Source organism: Dromiciops gliroides, chromosome 3 (genome assembly GCF_019393635.1).
Source record: "Dromiciops gliroides isolate mDroGli1 chromosome 3, mDroGli1.pri, whole genome shotgun sequence".
In the NCBI taxonomy this organism is placed as follows: domain Eukaryota; kingdom Metazoa; phylum Chordata; class Mammalia; order Microbiotheria; family Microbiotheriidae; genus Dromiciops; species Dromiciops gliroides.
The window spans coordinates 613,208,781-613,224,146 of NC_057863.1; the positions used below are offsets into that span (position 1 = coordinate 613,208,781).

Consider the following 15,366-nt stretch of genomic DNA (forward strand, 5'->3'; position numbering starts at 1 on the left):
ACTCTAGAGCAGGGCTTCTTAAACTTTTCTATTCATGACAACTTTTCCAAGGAGAAATATTTACATGACCCCAGGTATATAGTTATATAAACCAGTAAAAGATAAACCTTTTTACTGTTGCCACATTTTTCTCGAGCCACAGTTTAAGAAGCTTTGCATTAGAGCAGAGGTGTCAAACTCACTGCAGTCTAATATAAACTGCCCCAAATTCCCCAGTGAGGCCAGAATCAGATTAAAATGTAATTGGAAAATGCTTAACTAATAAAAATACAATACAACATGAATAATGTTAATTTGTGGTTTCCTACATCTATACGTAGTCTTAAGGGATCTATTTCTATTTGAGTTTGATACCACTGCTCTAAAGTATCCCATGTCACACATCTAAAGTGAAGTTCTTACATTCTTCTTTGTCTGGAACCTAATGTTTATAGTAGAACGAGTCCCTCACAAGGGGCCAGTCAATTAACAAGCATTTATTAAGTGCTTACTATGTGTCTGGCACTCGAGAAGCCCTGGGGATACAATTAAGGAAGTGGAAGGAAGCAAAAACAATCTTTGGCCTCAAAGAGCTTATATTTTAATGAAGGAGATAACACGTGTAAATGGGTAAGGAAAGCATCCCAGGCACCAAGAATGACTACATGCAAAAACCAAACAAAACCCAAACTACTATTAGGTTAGAGTAACTGGGTTGTATACATGAAAGGGAAGCAAAATTAAAAGACCAAAAAGGTAAGTAGGAAGGGTTTGCGTTGCACTTCAGTTGGGCAGTGAATAGAGCACAGGGACTGGAATGAGGAAGGACTGAGTTCAGATTCCATCCCAAACACTTAATAAGCTATTTGACCCCAGATAAGTCAGTCAACTTCTATTTGCCTCAGTTTCCTGAATTGTAATGTTGTTTGTCCTTCATTCTCAAAGAGGGCCATGACATAGGGGTGATGTCATGACTTGCAGTGAACTAGATTTAAGTGAGGCAGAGTTGTGCAAGGTCACCAACTTTACTCTCTCCTCCAGAGCCATCTGGGTCCAGTGGCCAGATATATATCAGGACCACTGGAGATATCTGAGGCAATTGGGGTTAAGTGACTTGTTCAGGATCACACAACTAGCAAGTGTCTGAGGTGAGATTTGAACCCAGTGGCTCCCAACTTTGGGGCCAGTGCTCTATCCACTGTGCCCCCTAGCTGCCCCACTGTAAAATGAGGATAATGGCACCTACCTTACAAAATTGTGAGATCAAATGAAATAATATTGTAAAGTGCTTAGCACAATGCTGGGGTCATAGTAGGCACTTAATAAATGCTTGCACTCTCTCTACCCCCTTCAGTGCCAAACATAAGACAGTCTTTTATCCTAGAGTTAACAGCAAGCCACTGGAATTTTGTGGGGGATGGGAGGTTCTTTTAGCTATAGTGCAAAGGGGGCAGCTAGGTAGTGCAGTGGATAGGGCACGACCCTGGATTCAGGAGGACCTGAGTTAAGATCTGGCCTCAGACACTTGACACTAATTAGTGGTGTAACCCTGAGCAAGTCACTTAACCCTCATTACTTTTTAAATCCATTGAGTTTAAAAATGAGTAATCACTCCCAGACTTGCTTAATCACTAACAAGTAAGATAAACAGTTTCAAGAATTCCGTGGCATTCAGTTAAAAAATAGTAAACATTCCTTAAATGTAGGATTTAGACCTTTTGACCTTCCTCTCCCTCCCCCCACACACAACTGAAATAAATATTAATGTTGTTCGCAAATGGGATACGCTTGTCAATACTTAGTTTGTATTGATTTGTAACTTTTCTTATTGGCTAGATTTTCACGATTTCAAAGGTCTAGCATTAGATTTCTTGATTGGACAGAAACAGGGAAAGGGGAGAAGACTCATTCATGAAGCAGCATACAGACAATCATGCTGAGGATGTACCTGCTGTTACATTTTCAGTTGCAAGATTTTTGTGTTCCCTCAACACTTCTTCTCTTGAATGCCACACGTGTTTCTTCTTTAATATTTTTAGAAAGGAAGTAAGACACCCCTTGGTGTGTGCTAGGGTCATGTCACCAAGAGCTCATCTGAAAATAACTTTTTGAGGCAGTTTACATTAAAAATATGGGACCATATCTTGACAATACATCATCTCTACATTGTCATCTTCAAATACATAGTGTCTGATATAACATATTTATTGACCAGGCTATTGGGTGGTATAGTAGTCAGGAGAGAAGATAGATAGAACCCTGGGCCTGAAGTCAGGAACACCTGAGTTCAAATCCAGCTTCAGTCTCCTAGTAGCTGTGTGACCCTGGACAAGTCACTTCACCCCCTCAGTGCCTCAGTTTCCTCATCTGCAAAATAGAAATAATAATAGCATCTACCTATAAGGGTATAAAATGAAATTATATTTGTAAATAAAGATAAAATAATATTTGCAAAGCACTTTGCAAATTTTTAAAGTGCTTATGTAAATGCTAGCTATTAGTATTTTTTATCAGAAGTAAGTGTTTTATTGCCTGGTTTACTCTGGAATTCTTTGCTTTAGGATAAGACTCCAAATGATCTCAAAATTTGGTATTTTCTGTATTTATAGTGTTCTCTATGGTTTTGAATCCCAAGATTCTCCACAATTGTCCTCTTAGAATTGAAAACCTGAGGAGCAGCTAGGTGGCACAGTGGGTAAAGCACTGGTCCTAGATTCAGGAATACCTGAGTTCAAATCCAGCCTCAGACATTTGACACTTACTAGCCGTGTGACCCTGGGCAAGTCACTTAACCCCCATTGCCCCCCCAAAAACAAACAAACAAACAAACAAACAAAAGAATTGAAAACCTGTATATTTCTAATTAGGCATGGAGCCAAATCTAGGAGTTTTGAAATAGCTGGTTCTGTCATGTTGCTAATTTATACGGTTTTCCACAAGTGCAGAGCTACAAAAAATCAAGTTTATTTTTTTAACCAAATACCTTGTAAATAGAGTTTTTGATACAAAAATATATTATCCCAGCCACTAAACTTGTCAGTTTACAAAAATTGAGAGATTGTATTTTGTCTAAAAGTATTTAATTGTGGTTTTTGTCTATCATATCTTCGGATTATTTAGAAATGCGAAAAGTAAGTCTTTGCTTCCCAGGTCTGTAAAATCTCCCTGTGATGCAATATTCTTCGCCACCACCATCCTCCTGAGTACGGTGTGGATTTCCCTTTAAAGGAGAAGAAAATTACTTCTCTCAACTGTAAGACTGTAGTGCAGATAGTTTAGACTCTCCATAACTCTTCCCTTCAGACTAAAAGCCTTCTCTCTTTTCTTTGGAAAGATGCTCCTTATAATCTTATGCTTTCCTCTTTAAATTTATAGCTAAAGGTCGATTTAATTCTTTACAAGTTTTTCCCTGGCCTTTTCTCCTCTATTCATCTGGAAGGCTTAATACTGAACAGGCTTCTGCTTTGGCTTCTGCATTTGTCTTAGTTGCTGCTTTACATAGTTTTATATTTTGTTAGCTATTTTATCATATTTTTGAAGATGACCAAGTCATTTCCCATTTAAAAGAATATATGTAGCTATATACTTTTCCTTTGGGTTTAAAATAAGTTTAGACTTTTTAGTTTAGTTTTGTTTTTGTTAACCTTCACACCAGGTCTTTTCTGTACTTTAGGTTGACTCCTCACTGCACTGTGAAACCATTAGGAAAAATCCTTGTGGTTAAAAGCTGAGGCTTCAGAGTATAACCTGCACTTGGGCCTAGAAATTAATTTAAATGGCGACTGATACGTCTGAAGCTGAACTCGTCCATCCTAAGGCACTCCCACTCAGAGTAGGAGCTCAGCTGATCCACGCGGACAAGTTAGGTGAGGTAGGGGCTGGCCCGTTCTTGAAGCTCGCCCTTGGATCCATCCCTGACTTCCAGTCCTGCCAGGGGCTACGTGGTGGTGCATTCTCCCTCCCCTACTTTTAGGAGCCTGGGTTATGAGTCTGACAAAACCAGAGGTGCACAGGTATCCTTTTCATCTCCCACTCTTCTAAAAATTCCTGAAATCCTTTGAAGTTTATTCCAAATAAAACATGATTAATTTTGGTTGCCACTTTAAATATGAACATAAAAAGCTTGAGATGTATTTCCTAAAAAAAAAAAATCATATTCACCTTCAGAGAAGTTGCCCTGGAGTCAGCTTGAAGATTTCTCCAACATCTTCTAACACCCAACTAGGCCCCCTTAAAAATACCAAAAAATATTTAATTCTGCAACATTGTCATAATCATTTGATTTTGGCTATCTCTGAATTTCTCTTGGAAGGTTGAAGATAACACCATGCCCATTCGCCGAGCTGTGAATTCTACCCGGGAAACTCCTCCCAAAAGCAAACGAGCTGAAGGTGAGGAGGAGAAACCAGGTAAAGTGAAGCAGTGGTGGAGATTGTTTTATTAAATAAAATGTCATCCTGCTTTAATGTGGACTGTTGTGAATGTTTCCAAACGTTTGCAAATTGAACCTGAAGTGGAATTGTCATTTAAAAATAAGAAGTCAAAGGGAACTATAAAATGAGGATACTGGACCAGATGATTTTTTTTTTTTTAGTGAGGCAATTGGGGTTAAGTGACTTGCCCAGGGTCACACAGCTAGTAAGTGTTAAGTGTCTGAGGCTGGATTTGAACTCAGGTACTCCTGACTCCAGGGCCAGTGCTCTATCCACTTCCCCACCTAGCCGCTCCACCAGATGATTTTTTTAATCCCTTTCCAACTGTAGACCCAGTCACCGGAATTCTATCTACAGGCTTCCTGAGCAGGGCAAGTTTTTAAGGGCAAGTCTTGGCAGTATGAAAAAGAAGAATTTCTCAAACTGTTTGAAATGAAATCATTTGACAAGTAGACCATTGGAAAAATTATCAGTTTAAGATTCCTTTCACATATAAAATTTTTTTAATTTCAACACATTTTCTCCCTATTGGGAATTGTGTGTGCGTGCATGTGCATGCATGCATATATGTATATAAATGTGTGTGTTTTATTATTTTAAAATCTCACAATATCCCCACGAGATATTTAAAGGGAACCTGATTTTTCACAAAATAAAGATTAAATTTGGCTAGCTTTGACCGATTTTACAATTAGTTTGAATTTTTTGAGTGTATACCAGTTGTTGAGGGAGAGAAACCCCAAATGCAAACTTGGTAGGAAAGGATAATCAGCTTAGTAGTTATATTAGGGGAAAAGAGTGTACTCATGTGTTAATGCTCTCCTTTATTCTTTTGTATATAAGGCTAATTGTTTGGAGATTAATATCCTGATTAGTCCTTTCTAAGTAAAAGTATCACTAGGCTCAGCATATATAGTTTTTTTCTTCTAGCTTTATTCAAACAAGACACAACTCAATTCAGGAAACATATATTGGGTGTTTACTAAATAGGCTACAAAAACAAAACCATCCCTGTCTTTAAACCACTTACATGGATTACAACCTGTGTACACAGATATACTGTTTAGCATATATAAAAATTAATACATGAGCCCATATTTCAACAATCAGCTCTAGAAGGAAATTAAAAAGCAATATTTGAGTATGATTTCATGAATAAACACATATAAATATAAAGACAGGAAAGATGTGTTATTTAGGTGTAGAGTAAAATCACAGTGCAACCCTCCATACTACAGATTCAGTTAAACTACAGGTCAAATAATGTCCCCCATATATATGGTCTAATGTATAATGTATCTTAATACATCTCTTAGCATAACATGAAGTGCCTATCACAGTTGATATCTACCACCCCCTTTAACCATTGCTATAAAGGGATTTAATTGTGATAGTAATGTTTTGGAATTGGGGGAAATTTCATTCAGGAGCCATCAAAGAACTTTGGTTGAAACATGGTTTAGTCTGGGGGAAAAAAACAAACAATGGACATTGTTGGGTAGGTTGGAAGATTGAAGTAATGAGTAAGAAAGATAATACTAATCGGTTTCCCAAATGGAGAGATGGATAAACAGACCAGTAAAAAAGTGAGAGAAGCAATTGTTGGCAAGTTGGATCAGGTGAATTTAGTTCAGTCTCTCCCAAAAGTCTTAGTGCTATTTAAAGTTTCAGTGCCTTAAAACTGCACTAACACTTTTGAGACAGCCTGTATCAGGATGAGCATGGACAGATCTACATGAACTGATGCAGAACGAAGAAATTAGTCAAGAAAACAATAAGTGCAATAACTACAACAATATAAGTGGAAAGAACAACCACCAAAAAAAGTCAAAAGTGAATGTTGCAAAACTGTATAAATAGCAAACGTGACCTGAAAGATTTCTAAAAAGACACTCCCTTGTAGAGGTCTATAAGTGTTACATTTTGCAACTTTTCTTTCTAGTAATGAGCCAGACATGAAATATGGTTTTACCTGCCTCTTTGGCTACCCCCACCCCTCTTTTTAAGAGAATTATAATTTATAAAGTTGATTAGTTGTTGGTTCCCAGGTTCAGAGAACAGTTAACTCGTGTCTACTCAGACCTTAGTATTGCAACAACTTTTCTCCCTTCATGGCTCATAACATATGTAGAGTGGTACTGTGACATTCTGTAGAGGTTCTAAACCGCTGACCAGTACACTTTCCCCAGAAGATCCTCATAATGAGACCAGTTTGACAACCAAACTGTCACAAGTGAAACTCATTTCAGGCTAATTCTTAACCGCAAGAAGTTTTCTTTCAAATAAGTTTTTATTGATATCTTGAGGGTTTTTACATCACCTCAGTGAACTATTCAACATATCAAATAGTATTTTTAAGACAAAAAGAAGAAACAATCGGCATAACTGATTGATACACTGATAAAATCTGAAAATATGTGCAATGTTCCATACTTGAGGACTAGGAACATCTGCCAAGGAATGGGGTGAGAGTGACTTGTTATCTTTTCTTTTGGGCCATGTTTATTCTTTGTAATTTTGCAACATTGACTTTTAGGGGATTTGGTGCTTCCCCCCCAGTTACATTGTTATAGTTATATACATGAGGGGTTCTTGCAAGCCCTTTTCTCCTGAGAAATCTTTGTGTGACTCCAGGTTTATAGGTATATAAAATAGGTACACGTAACATTTTACTGTTGTCAAGTTTTTCTCAACTCCCATATTTAGTTACATGACCCCACATGGAGTTGCGACCCATAGTTTAAGAAGCTAGGGTATATATTATTTTCTTGATTCTTCACTCTGCATCAGTTCATTTAGATCTGACCATACTTCCCCTGTATTCATTACATTAATTTCTTACAACACAGCAATATTCAATTACATTAATGGACTACAATTTATTTAACCATTCCAAAATCTATAGTCATCTACTTTTTCTGATTCTTTGCTCTCACAAAAAGTGCTGCTAATAAACTACTATAAATACTTTATTGTAGATGGATGTTCTTATCAAAGTCCTTCTTGTATATAAGCCCAGTAAGCAAACTGTTAACAAAATAACCACATGAAAGACTGTTTCATATAACTAATAGTAAGAGACATGCATACCAAAACAATGTTCCAAATTGGCATAGATGACAAAAAATGGGAATTTTAAGTGTTGGAGGGGTTATGGGAAGATAGGCACACTAATTTGCTGGTGGTGGAGCTGTGAATCAGTAAAGCCATTTTGCAAGAAGCTCTCTATTCAGACTTTATAGTTTGAGTCAATGTTCTGGAAAGGGTGTGCAGCAGCTGCCCAGATGGCAAGACTGAAGGTAAATGGAGACCTTCCTCTGTGTTTCCAACTTTAGCCTTTTGCAGTGGTAGCCTTGTGTCTATTCTTCCTTTTCGTACATAACTTGCAGTTGGAGAATATTTGTTAGTTACCTATTTCTTATCATCCTCTTTCTCATTATGTCAGAACAAGATGACTTTTACTTGTGAAATTCACTGGTGTTATTGCATAACAGGAGAGAGACAGATAGGAAGGCAGGAATGCACAAAAGTATCCCTATCCTTCATTAAAGCCCTTTCCTGATAACTCATTATGGCAAGGAAGGAATCAAGGATTCTCAAAGCCTTTTCCAATAGAAGAAAAGCTCTGATAATTACTAAAAGGTGACAAGTTTGTCCTCATTATGGACTGTATGTCTTATCTGAAGACCAACTTAGCTAAGTGGGAATGACTAGTCACTAAAACAATGGCCACTTGATATATTTTTTCAGACAACAGTCATGAGGTATGGATGGATTGTAATTTTCAGTGGTGAAAGAAGTGTATAAGCAAATGAAATCACAGATCTCGAAGTGTATACATACATACATACATACATACATACATACATACATACATACATACGCTTCCCTTTCCATTGCTTTGCTGGACCAGTGCCTGTTTTGTTATGTCAATATAGATTCCTGCCCTTCATCCGTAACTTTAATGACCTGCAGTGTAAGAAATGGCCACACTCAGGACTCATCGTGTCCATACGAGGCTGATTTCAGTATTCAACAGTTTACTGAACATTTATTAAAAGTGACAGTATTTTTTCATCAGAATTGCATTTTTCCTGTTTAGTGGCCTATGCCTGAGATTTCTAAACACTCATGCAATTCTACTAATATCATTTTAGAACCAGATGTAAGTTCAGAGGAGTCGGCTTCTACTGGAGAAGAGCAAGAAAATGAGACTCCACCTGCTACATCAAGTGAAACCGAACAGCCAAAGGAACCAGAGAAAGAGGAAAAGGGAGAAAACAAGCCTTCTGAAGAAACCAAAAAGGAGTAAGTAGTCACGTCCTCCTCTGAGTCATAGTTATTGATGTACCAGGTTTCTTGTGAAAGAAATAGATAGATGGGGGGGGCAGCTAGGTGGCACAGTGGGTAAAGCCCTGTCCTTGGATTCAGGAGGACCTGAGTTCAAATCCGGCCTCAGACACTTGACACTTACTAGCTGTGTGACCCTGGGCAAGTCACTTAACCCTCATTGCTCCATGCCCCCCAAAAAAAGGACTAGAGATGAAATTATTCCATTGAAGATTTGGAGAAGAAAAATATATAGTACTACTACATCAGTTTTGAAGTTAGGTACATGTTATACTTTGAACTGATGAAGCTAATAGTCCAAATAATACAAAAAATAATTCATATTTGTCTTTAGAAAGTATTTTTATGCATAAATGTTTTTGAATATGAGTGTGTCTGATTTTACTATTCATAAAGTAACACCTCAGACAAAATAATTACTGCATTGTAAAAATCTGATTTGGAAGAAATGTGCCCATCTTTCTGTTAATTCCATGTGAAGAGTGTCTCTTACTAACCTAAAGTAGAAATTGCTATTCTCTACTCACATCTTCAAATTGCTAGTTTACACTTTCCCTAAAAGAGGGCTTTTTAAACAGTACTAAAATGAATAGATGATTTTCAGATTTTGAAAGCAGAATTTTTCATGGTTAATTTCCAAATGATGGAATTTGGATGATAAAGAAATAATTCTCTGTTTTTCACAAGAGAGTGGGCAGCAGTAAGGAGGATTTCAGTTTTATTCTATCCTTTCCATTCTTGACCTAAGCAATGTTAATTATTCCCATACTTAATAATTTTTATGAGGGAAAGAAATCCCCAGGAACTATAAATTCCAGATTAAAATCTTTTGGGAATCCTTTACCCTTCTGCAAGTTTGCAGATAAGTACCAAAAATTGCAACCAGCCTATATAATTATCAGAAGTCTGACTCCATGCTTATTAAGTACCTTAATGATACTGTGAATCAGTAATCTAAAAGAATGTATTAACAGGGCAATGGGGTCAATAAGTTTTAAAAAATAAAATTATCCTGGTTACCTTTCCTTTCAGAGATGACAATCCATGTTTAAAAGCTTACCTTGCTTAATTGAGCTTTTTGTTACTATTTTTAAAGTGAGAAAGACCAGACTAAAGAAAAGGAGAAGAAAGTGAAAAAAACAATCCCTTCCTGGGCTACTCTTTCTGCCAGCCAACTTGCTAGGGCACAGAAACAAACTCACATGGCTGCTTCCTCACGCCCCAAAATGGATGCAATCCTAACAGAGGCCATTAAGGCAAGTGAAAATTCATTTTAAATTTATATTCCTGAGAGTTCATTTTTGTGTTTGTTTTGTTCATCATTTGCTTACTTAAAAAGACTATTTTTCCAGAAAATCTAAGTCTTATGTTTTGCTTCTCAGCAAAGATAGAATAGTAGAGAAGCAGTGTAATGTCTCAATACTTTAAAAAAGATAGTTAAATTTGCATTTGCTGAGAATCGTTCATTAAAATTAAGCTATTATCAAAAAAGATATCACAGAACTTGCTTTTATCTTACCTATAAAATTTCTATTTTAAGGAAATAAATGAGCTATAATATTTAAAAATCTTACTATATGTAGGTATTAGGATGAGTAAGTATTGTTTTTAAGTATGTTATTAGATAAGCACCATATTATATTGTTGTAAATAACTCTGTGGGCTGAAAATGACTCAAGGTAATTTAAAACTATTCCTAAGCAAATAAAAAAAACCTTTTTTGTTTTCCATTCTCGCAGCTAAGTTTCTGATAAATGGACCCACTTCATTCACTTTGGGGTATGTGGATAGAAATGTATGAATAGTGGCACCAACAAACAAAAAAAATCTAATGCAGGGGCAGCTAGGTGGCACAGTGGATAAAGCACCAGCCCTGGATTCAGGAGGACCTGAGTTCAAATCCGGCCTCAGACACTTGACACTTACTAGCTGTGTGACCCTGGGCAAGTCACTTAACCCTCATTGCCCTGTCCCCAAAACAAAAAAAAAAAAAAAGTGAAGGGGAAGCATTTTCCTTCCTAAATACCCTTCTGACTCTGAGCCGCCTAGCAGATCATTGGCTAACCCTCCCCAGTGTCCTGGGCAACAAGCCTGTAAAGGAGGGGGTGGTGTGTGAATGCTTTTGTGAACCTCCAGACTGCTCTTTGAGGGCAGACTCTCACTCCATGTTATACTCTTAACCAACAAAGCCCAGTAGTTCCTTGTTACCTTTAGGATCATATAATAGATGATCTCTGGCACAAGCCCTGGTGTCAACCCCCCTTTCTAGTCTTATATGCATTGTTCCCCTTCCTGGGCTCCATGGTCCAAATGACCTTTTTTATGCTGTCCCTCATACACAACACTCAGTCTTCTGTCAGGCTACCCTCTCTTCTCCACCTCTTAGAATCCTTCACTTTTAAAGCCCTTTACATCTTGGCTTCCATCCGAGTTTCCAGCATTAGTAAATATAATTCCCTTTGCCACACTCTAGGCCCAACTGACCTGTCTGTCCTTCCCATGTGACACCCCATCACACATCTCTAGCTTTGGTATTGGCATGCCCTGAGCCTGGAATTTTCTCCCTCCTCCCTTCTACCTCAGAGAATCCCTCACTTCCTTCAAGATACAGCTCTAGCACCATCTTCTTTCCTGATCCCCTCCAACGGATGGTACCCTGACTACCATTTATTTAATGACTGTGCTTTTATTTTTGTCAGTCAGTAAACATTAAGTACCTACTATGTGTCTGTCACAGTAGGGAATACAAAGAAATGAAAAAAGACAGTCCCTGTTCTTGAGCTTAAATTTTATTGGAGGACACAGTGTGTACTCTGCATGTATTCTCCGCCATTAAACCATGAGCTTCTTGCAAGAAGGGAGTATCTTTTTCTTTTCTTTGTATCTCCAGTGCCTAATCCATAGTAGGTGTTTAATAAGTGCTGGTTTGTTGATCTGTACTTACCAGCATTCATTGTCTTTCCCTATAGAATGAAAATTCAATCTTAAAAGCAGGGAGTGTTTCTTTTTTTATTTTGGGTCTTCAGCACCTGCTACCTAGTAAGTGCTTAATTGAATGTTTGTTGATTGTTTGTTGATTGACAGGCATGCTTTCAGAAGACTGGAGCCTCAGTTGTTGCCATTCGAAAATACATCATTCACAAATACCCTTCACTGGAGCTAGAGAGAAGAGGCTATCTCCTTAAGCAAGCACTGAAGAGAGAATTACAGAGAGGAGTCATCAGGCAGGTAATGATGGTTCAAACAAAGGGGATATTCGTTCATTATATTCTATAGAATATTATGTTGCATTGTAGTATATATTAAGTATCTTATCCTATATTTAGTTAGGAACCTTGTTCTCGGCCTGTTTTCCCAAAAAACGATCATTGTTACACAGTGAATAGTTTATAGTTTACTCTAACTCCTTATGTCTGAGAATAGTTCTCATAAACCAGAGTACCAGCTGACTTTAGAAGTAACCTCATTTTCCTCTTTTTTTTTTTTTTTTTTTGAGGGATCAGAAGCTTTGACAGAGCTGATGGCAGATCAGCTTAAACCAAGGCTTAGGGGAAATGACTTGCTCAAGCTCACATCATTACAGTAGTGGCAGAACCAGGCCTAGAACCCAGATCTTTTGACTTCCAGTCCATTGTCCTTTGAACCATACCAGACTTCAGAATATAACTTATTTGGGGGGAAATCTTTCTTGTTTGAGCCATAGTCACCTATCTGCACCAAAGATCTTCTATGTTCTAGAACTTTAAAAATGTTTGCTAAAAGTTATTAACAAGAGACACAAACAGCCATGAGAGTTTTGTATTAAACCAATTAAGGTATTAACCTGAATTTTCCTTGATTAAAAGTCAAGTTTTTGGCTACTCTTTTTTTTTCCCAGCAACAAACATTTATTTTATTTTCCAGGTACATGTAAGGGTAGTTTTCAACATTTATTTTCATAAGATTTAGAGTTCCAAATTTTTCTCCCTCCCTCCCTTTCCTCCCCCTCCACAAGATCTCAACCAGGTTGTATATATACAATCCACAAGTGTTCTTTTTATCAGTTCTTTCTATAGGGCTGCATAGTAAGCTTCCTAATTTGTTTCTTGGGATTGTCTTGGATCATTGCACTCCTGAGAGTAGTTAAGTCATTCACAATTGCTCATTGAATAATACTGCTGTCACTACGCACAATGTCCTCCCAGCTCTACTCACTTCACTATACATGGATGTTCATTAGTCTTTCCAGGTTTTTCGGGGATCATCCTGTTTGTCATTTCCTGTAGCACAAGACCATTCCACTACAGTCATATAACACAGCTTTTTCCATCATTCCTCAATTGATGGACATTCCCTTGATTCTCAATTCTTATTGGCTACTGTTTTTTTTTTACATATAAGGTATTTTATTTTTTCCGTTACATGTAAAGATAGTTCTCAACTTTTGTTTATACAAGCTTTTCAATTTCAGACTTTTCTCCCTCCCTCCCTCCCCCCTCCCCTAGACAGCAAGTAATCTGATATAGGTTTTATATATATATATATATATATATATATATATATATATCTGTATATATATACATATATATACACACACATATATATACACATAATAACATTAATCCTATTTCTGCATTAATCCTGTTACAAGAGAAAAAATCAGAGCAGTGATGCAAAACCTCAAAATAGGAAAAAAAAAAAAACAACAGCACCCAAAACAAAAGAAATAGTATGGTTCAATCAGCATCTATACTCCACAGTTCTTTTTTTTTTTCTTGGATTTGGAGATCCTGTTCTATCATGAGTTCCCTGGAACTCTAATGTACCATTGCATTGGTGAGAAGAATATAGTCCATCACAGTAGGTCAACACTCATTGTTGATGATACTGTGTACAATGTTCTTCTGGTTCTGCTCATCTCACTCATCATCAGCTCGTGTAAGACCCTCCAGGTTTCTCTGAACTCCTCCTGCTCATCATTTCTTACAGCACAATAGTATTCCATTGTATTCATATACCACAACTTGTCCAGCCATTCCCCAATTGATGGGCACCCCCTCAACTTCCAATTCCTTGCTACCACGTAAAGAGCAGCTATAAATATTTTTGTACATGTGGGTCCCTTTCCCCCTTCCATGATTTCTTTGGGAAAAAGACCTAAAAGTGGAATTGCTGGGTCAAAGGGTATGCACAGCTTTATCGCCCTTTGGGCATAATTCCAAATGGCTCTCCAGAATGGTTGGATCGGTTCACAGCTCCACCAACAATGCATTAGTGTTCCAATTTTCCCACAGCTTCTCCAACATTTATTATTTTCCTTTTTTGTCATTTTAGCCAATCTGATAAGTGTCAGGTGGTACCTCAGAGTTGTTTTAATTTGCATCTCTCTAATCATTAGAGATTTAGAGCATTTTTTCATATGGGAATAGATAGCTTTGGTTTCTTCATCAGAAAACTGCCTGTTCATATCCTTTGACCATTTCTCAATTGGGGAATGACTTGGGTTCTTATAAATTTGATTTAGTTCCCTATATATTTTAGAGATGAGGCCTTTATCAGAAGTACTGGCCTCAAAAATTGTTTCCCAGCTTTCTGCCTCCCTTCTAATTTTGGATGCATTGCTTCTGTTTGTACAAAAAATTTTTAATTTAATATAATCAAAATCATCCATTTTGCATTTTATAATATACTCTATCTCTTGTTTGGTCAAAAACTGTTTTTCTTTCCAAAGATCTGATAGGTACACTATTCCTTTCTCTCCTAATTTACCTATGGTATCACCTCTTATGTCTAAATCATGTATCCATTTTGACCTTATTTTAGTATAAGGTGTCAGATGTTGGTCTATGCCTAATTTCTGCCATACTATCTTCCAGTTTTCCCAGCAGTTTTTGTCAAATACTGAGTTCCTATCCCAGAAGCTGGAGTCTTTGGTTTTATCAAACACTATATTACTAGTGTCATTTACTACTGCATTTCCTTGAGCCTAGCCTATTCCATTGATCTACCACTCTATTTTTTAGCCAGTACCAGATAGTTTTGATGACTGCCACTTTATAGTAAAGCTCCAGGTTTGGTACCGCTAACCCACCTTCCTGTGAATTTTTTTTCATTATTTCCCTGGATATTCTTGATTTTTTGTTTTTTTCCAGATGAATTTTGTTATTATTTTTTCTAGCTGTATAAAATAATTTTTAGGTAGTCTGATTGGCATGGCACTGAATAAGTAAATTAATTTAGGCAGTATTGTCATTTTTACTATATTAGCTCTGCCTATCCATGAGCAATTGATATTGGCTACTCTTTTTAACAGCTAATTGACTGAGATAACCCCGTCCCCCAGACTAAGTTCTTGCTTTAAACAGTCTAAAGAAAGCCAGGGTAGGAAGAACTTGGCTCATGATTAAGGAATCAACTTTGATACAAGGAAAGATGATTAAAACCTTGCTAAAAAGAGCATCTGAAAAATCATCTTGAAGAATAATAATCTCTGCCTGTTAAAAAAAAATGGGAAAACCTAACTTATGAACTGGGAGACTTCTGCTGGGAAGTGGTTATCTTTATTAAAATATGATGCATTTTTTTTTACTTTACATGAGAGTGTTTTTCTCCCTTTAACTGCCAG

At 37.1% G+C, this 15,366-nt stretch overlaps 1 protein-coding gene across 8 annotated transcripts in view; it reads left to right on the forward strand.

The window, feature by feature from the left end:
• The window catches only part of HP1BP3 (heterochromatin protein 1 binding protein 3), a 34,911-nt gene that overhangs the window by 3,306 nt on the left and 16,239 nt on the right, over positions 1–15,366 (forward strand). For 2 of the 8 annotated variants that reach the window (XM_043990703.1, XM_043990701.1), the window contains exons 2-6: positions 3,653–3,850; positions 4,292–4,388; positions 8,570–8,720; positions 9,859–10,018; positions 11,847–11,990. In XM_043990703.1, the coding sequence (XP_043846638.1) occupies positions 3,755–3,850; positions 4,292–4,388; positions 8,570–8,720; positions 9,859–10,018; positions 11,847–11,990 (648 nt within the window). In that variant the 5' untranslated portion in view covers positions 3,653–3,754. Of the gene's footprint in view, positions 1–2,770; positions 3,233–3,652; positions 3,851–4,291; positions 4,389–8,569; positions 8,721–9,858; positions 10,019–11,846; positions 11,991–15,366 lie in introns of those variants that run through there. The other 6 variants (XM_043990707.1, XM_043990705.1, XM_043990708.1 and 3 more) reach the window with 4 other exon arrangements.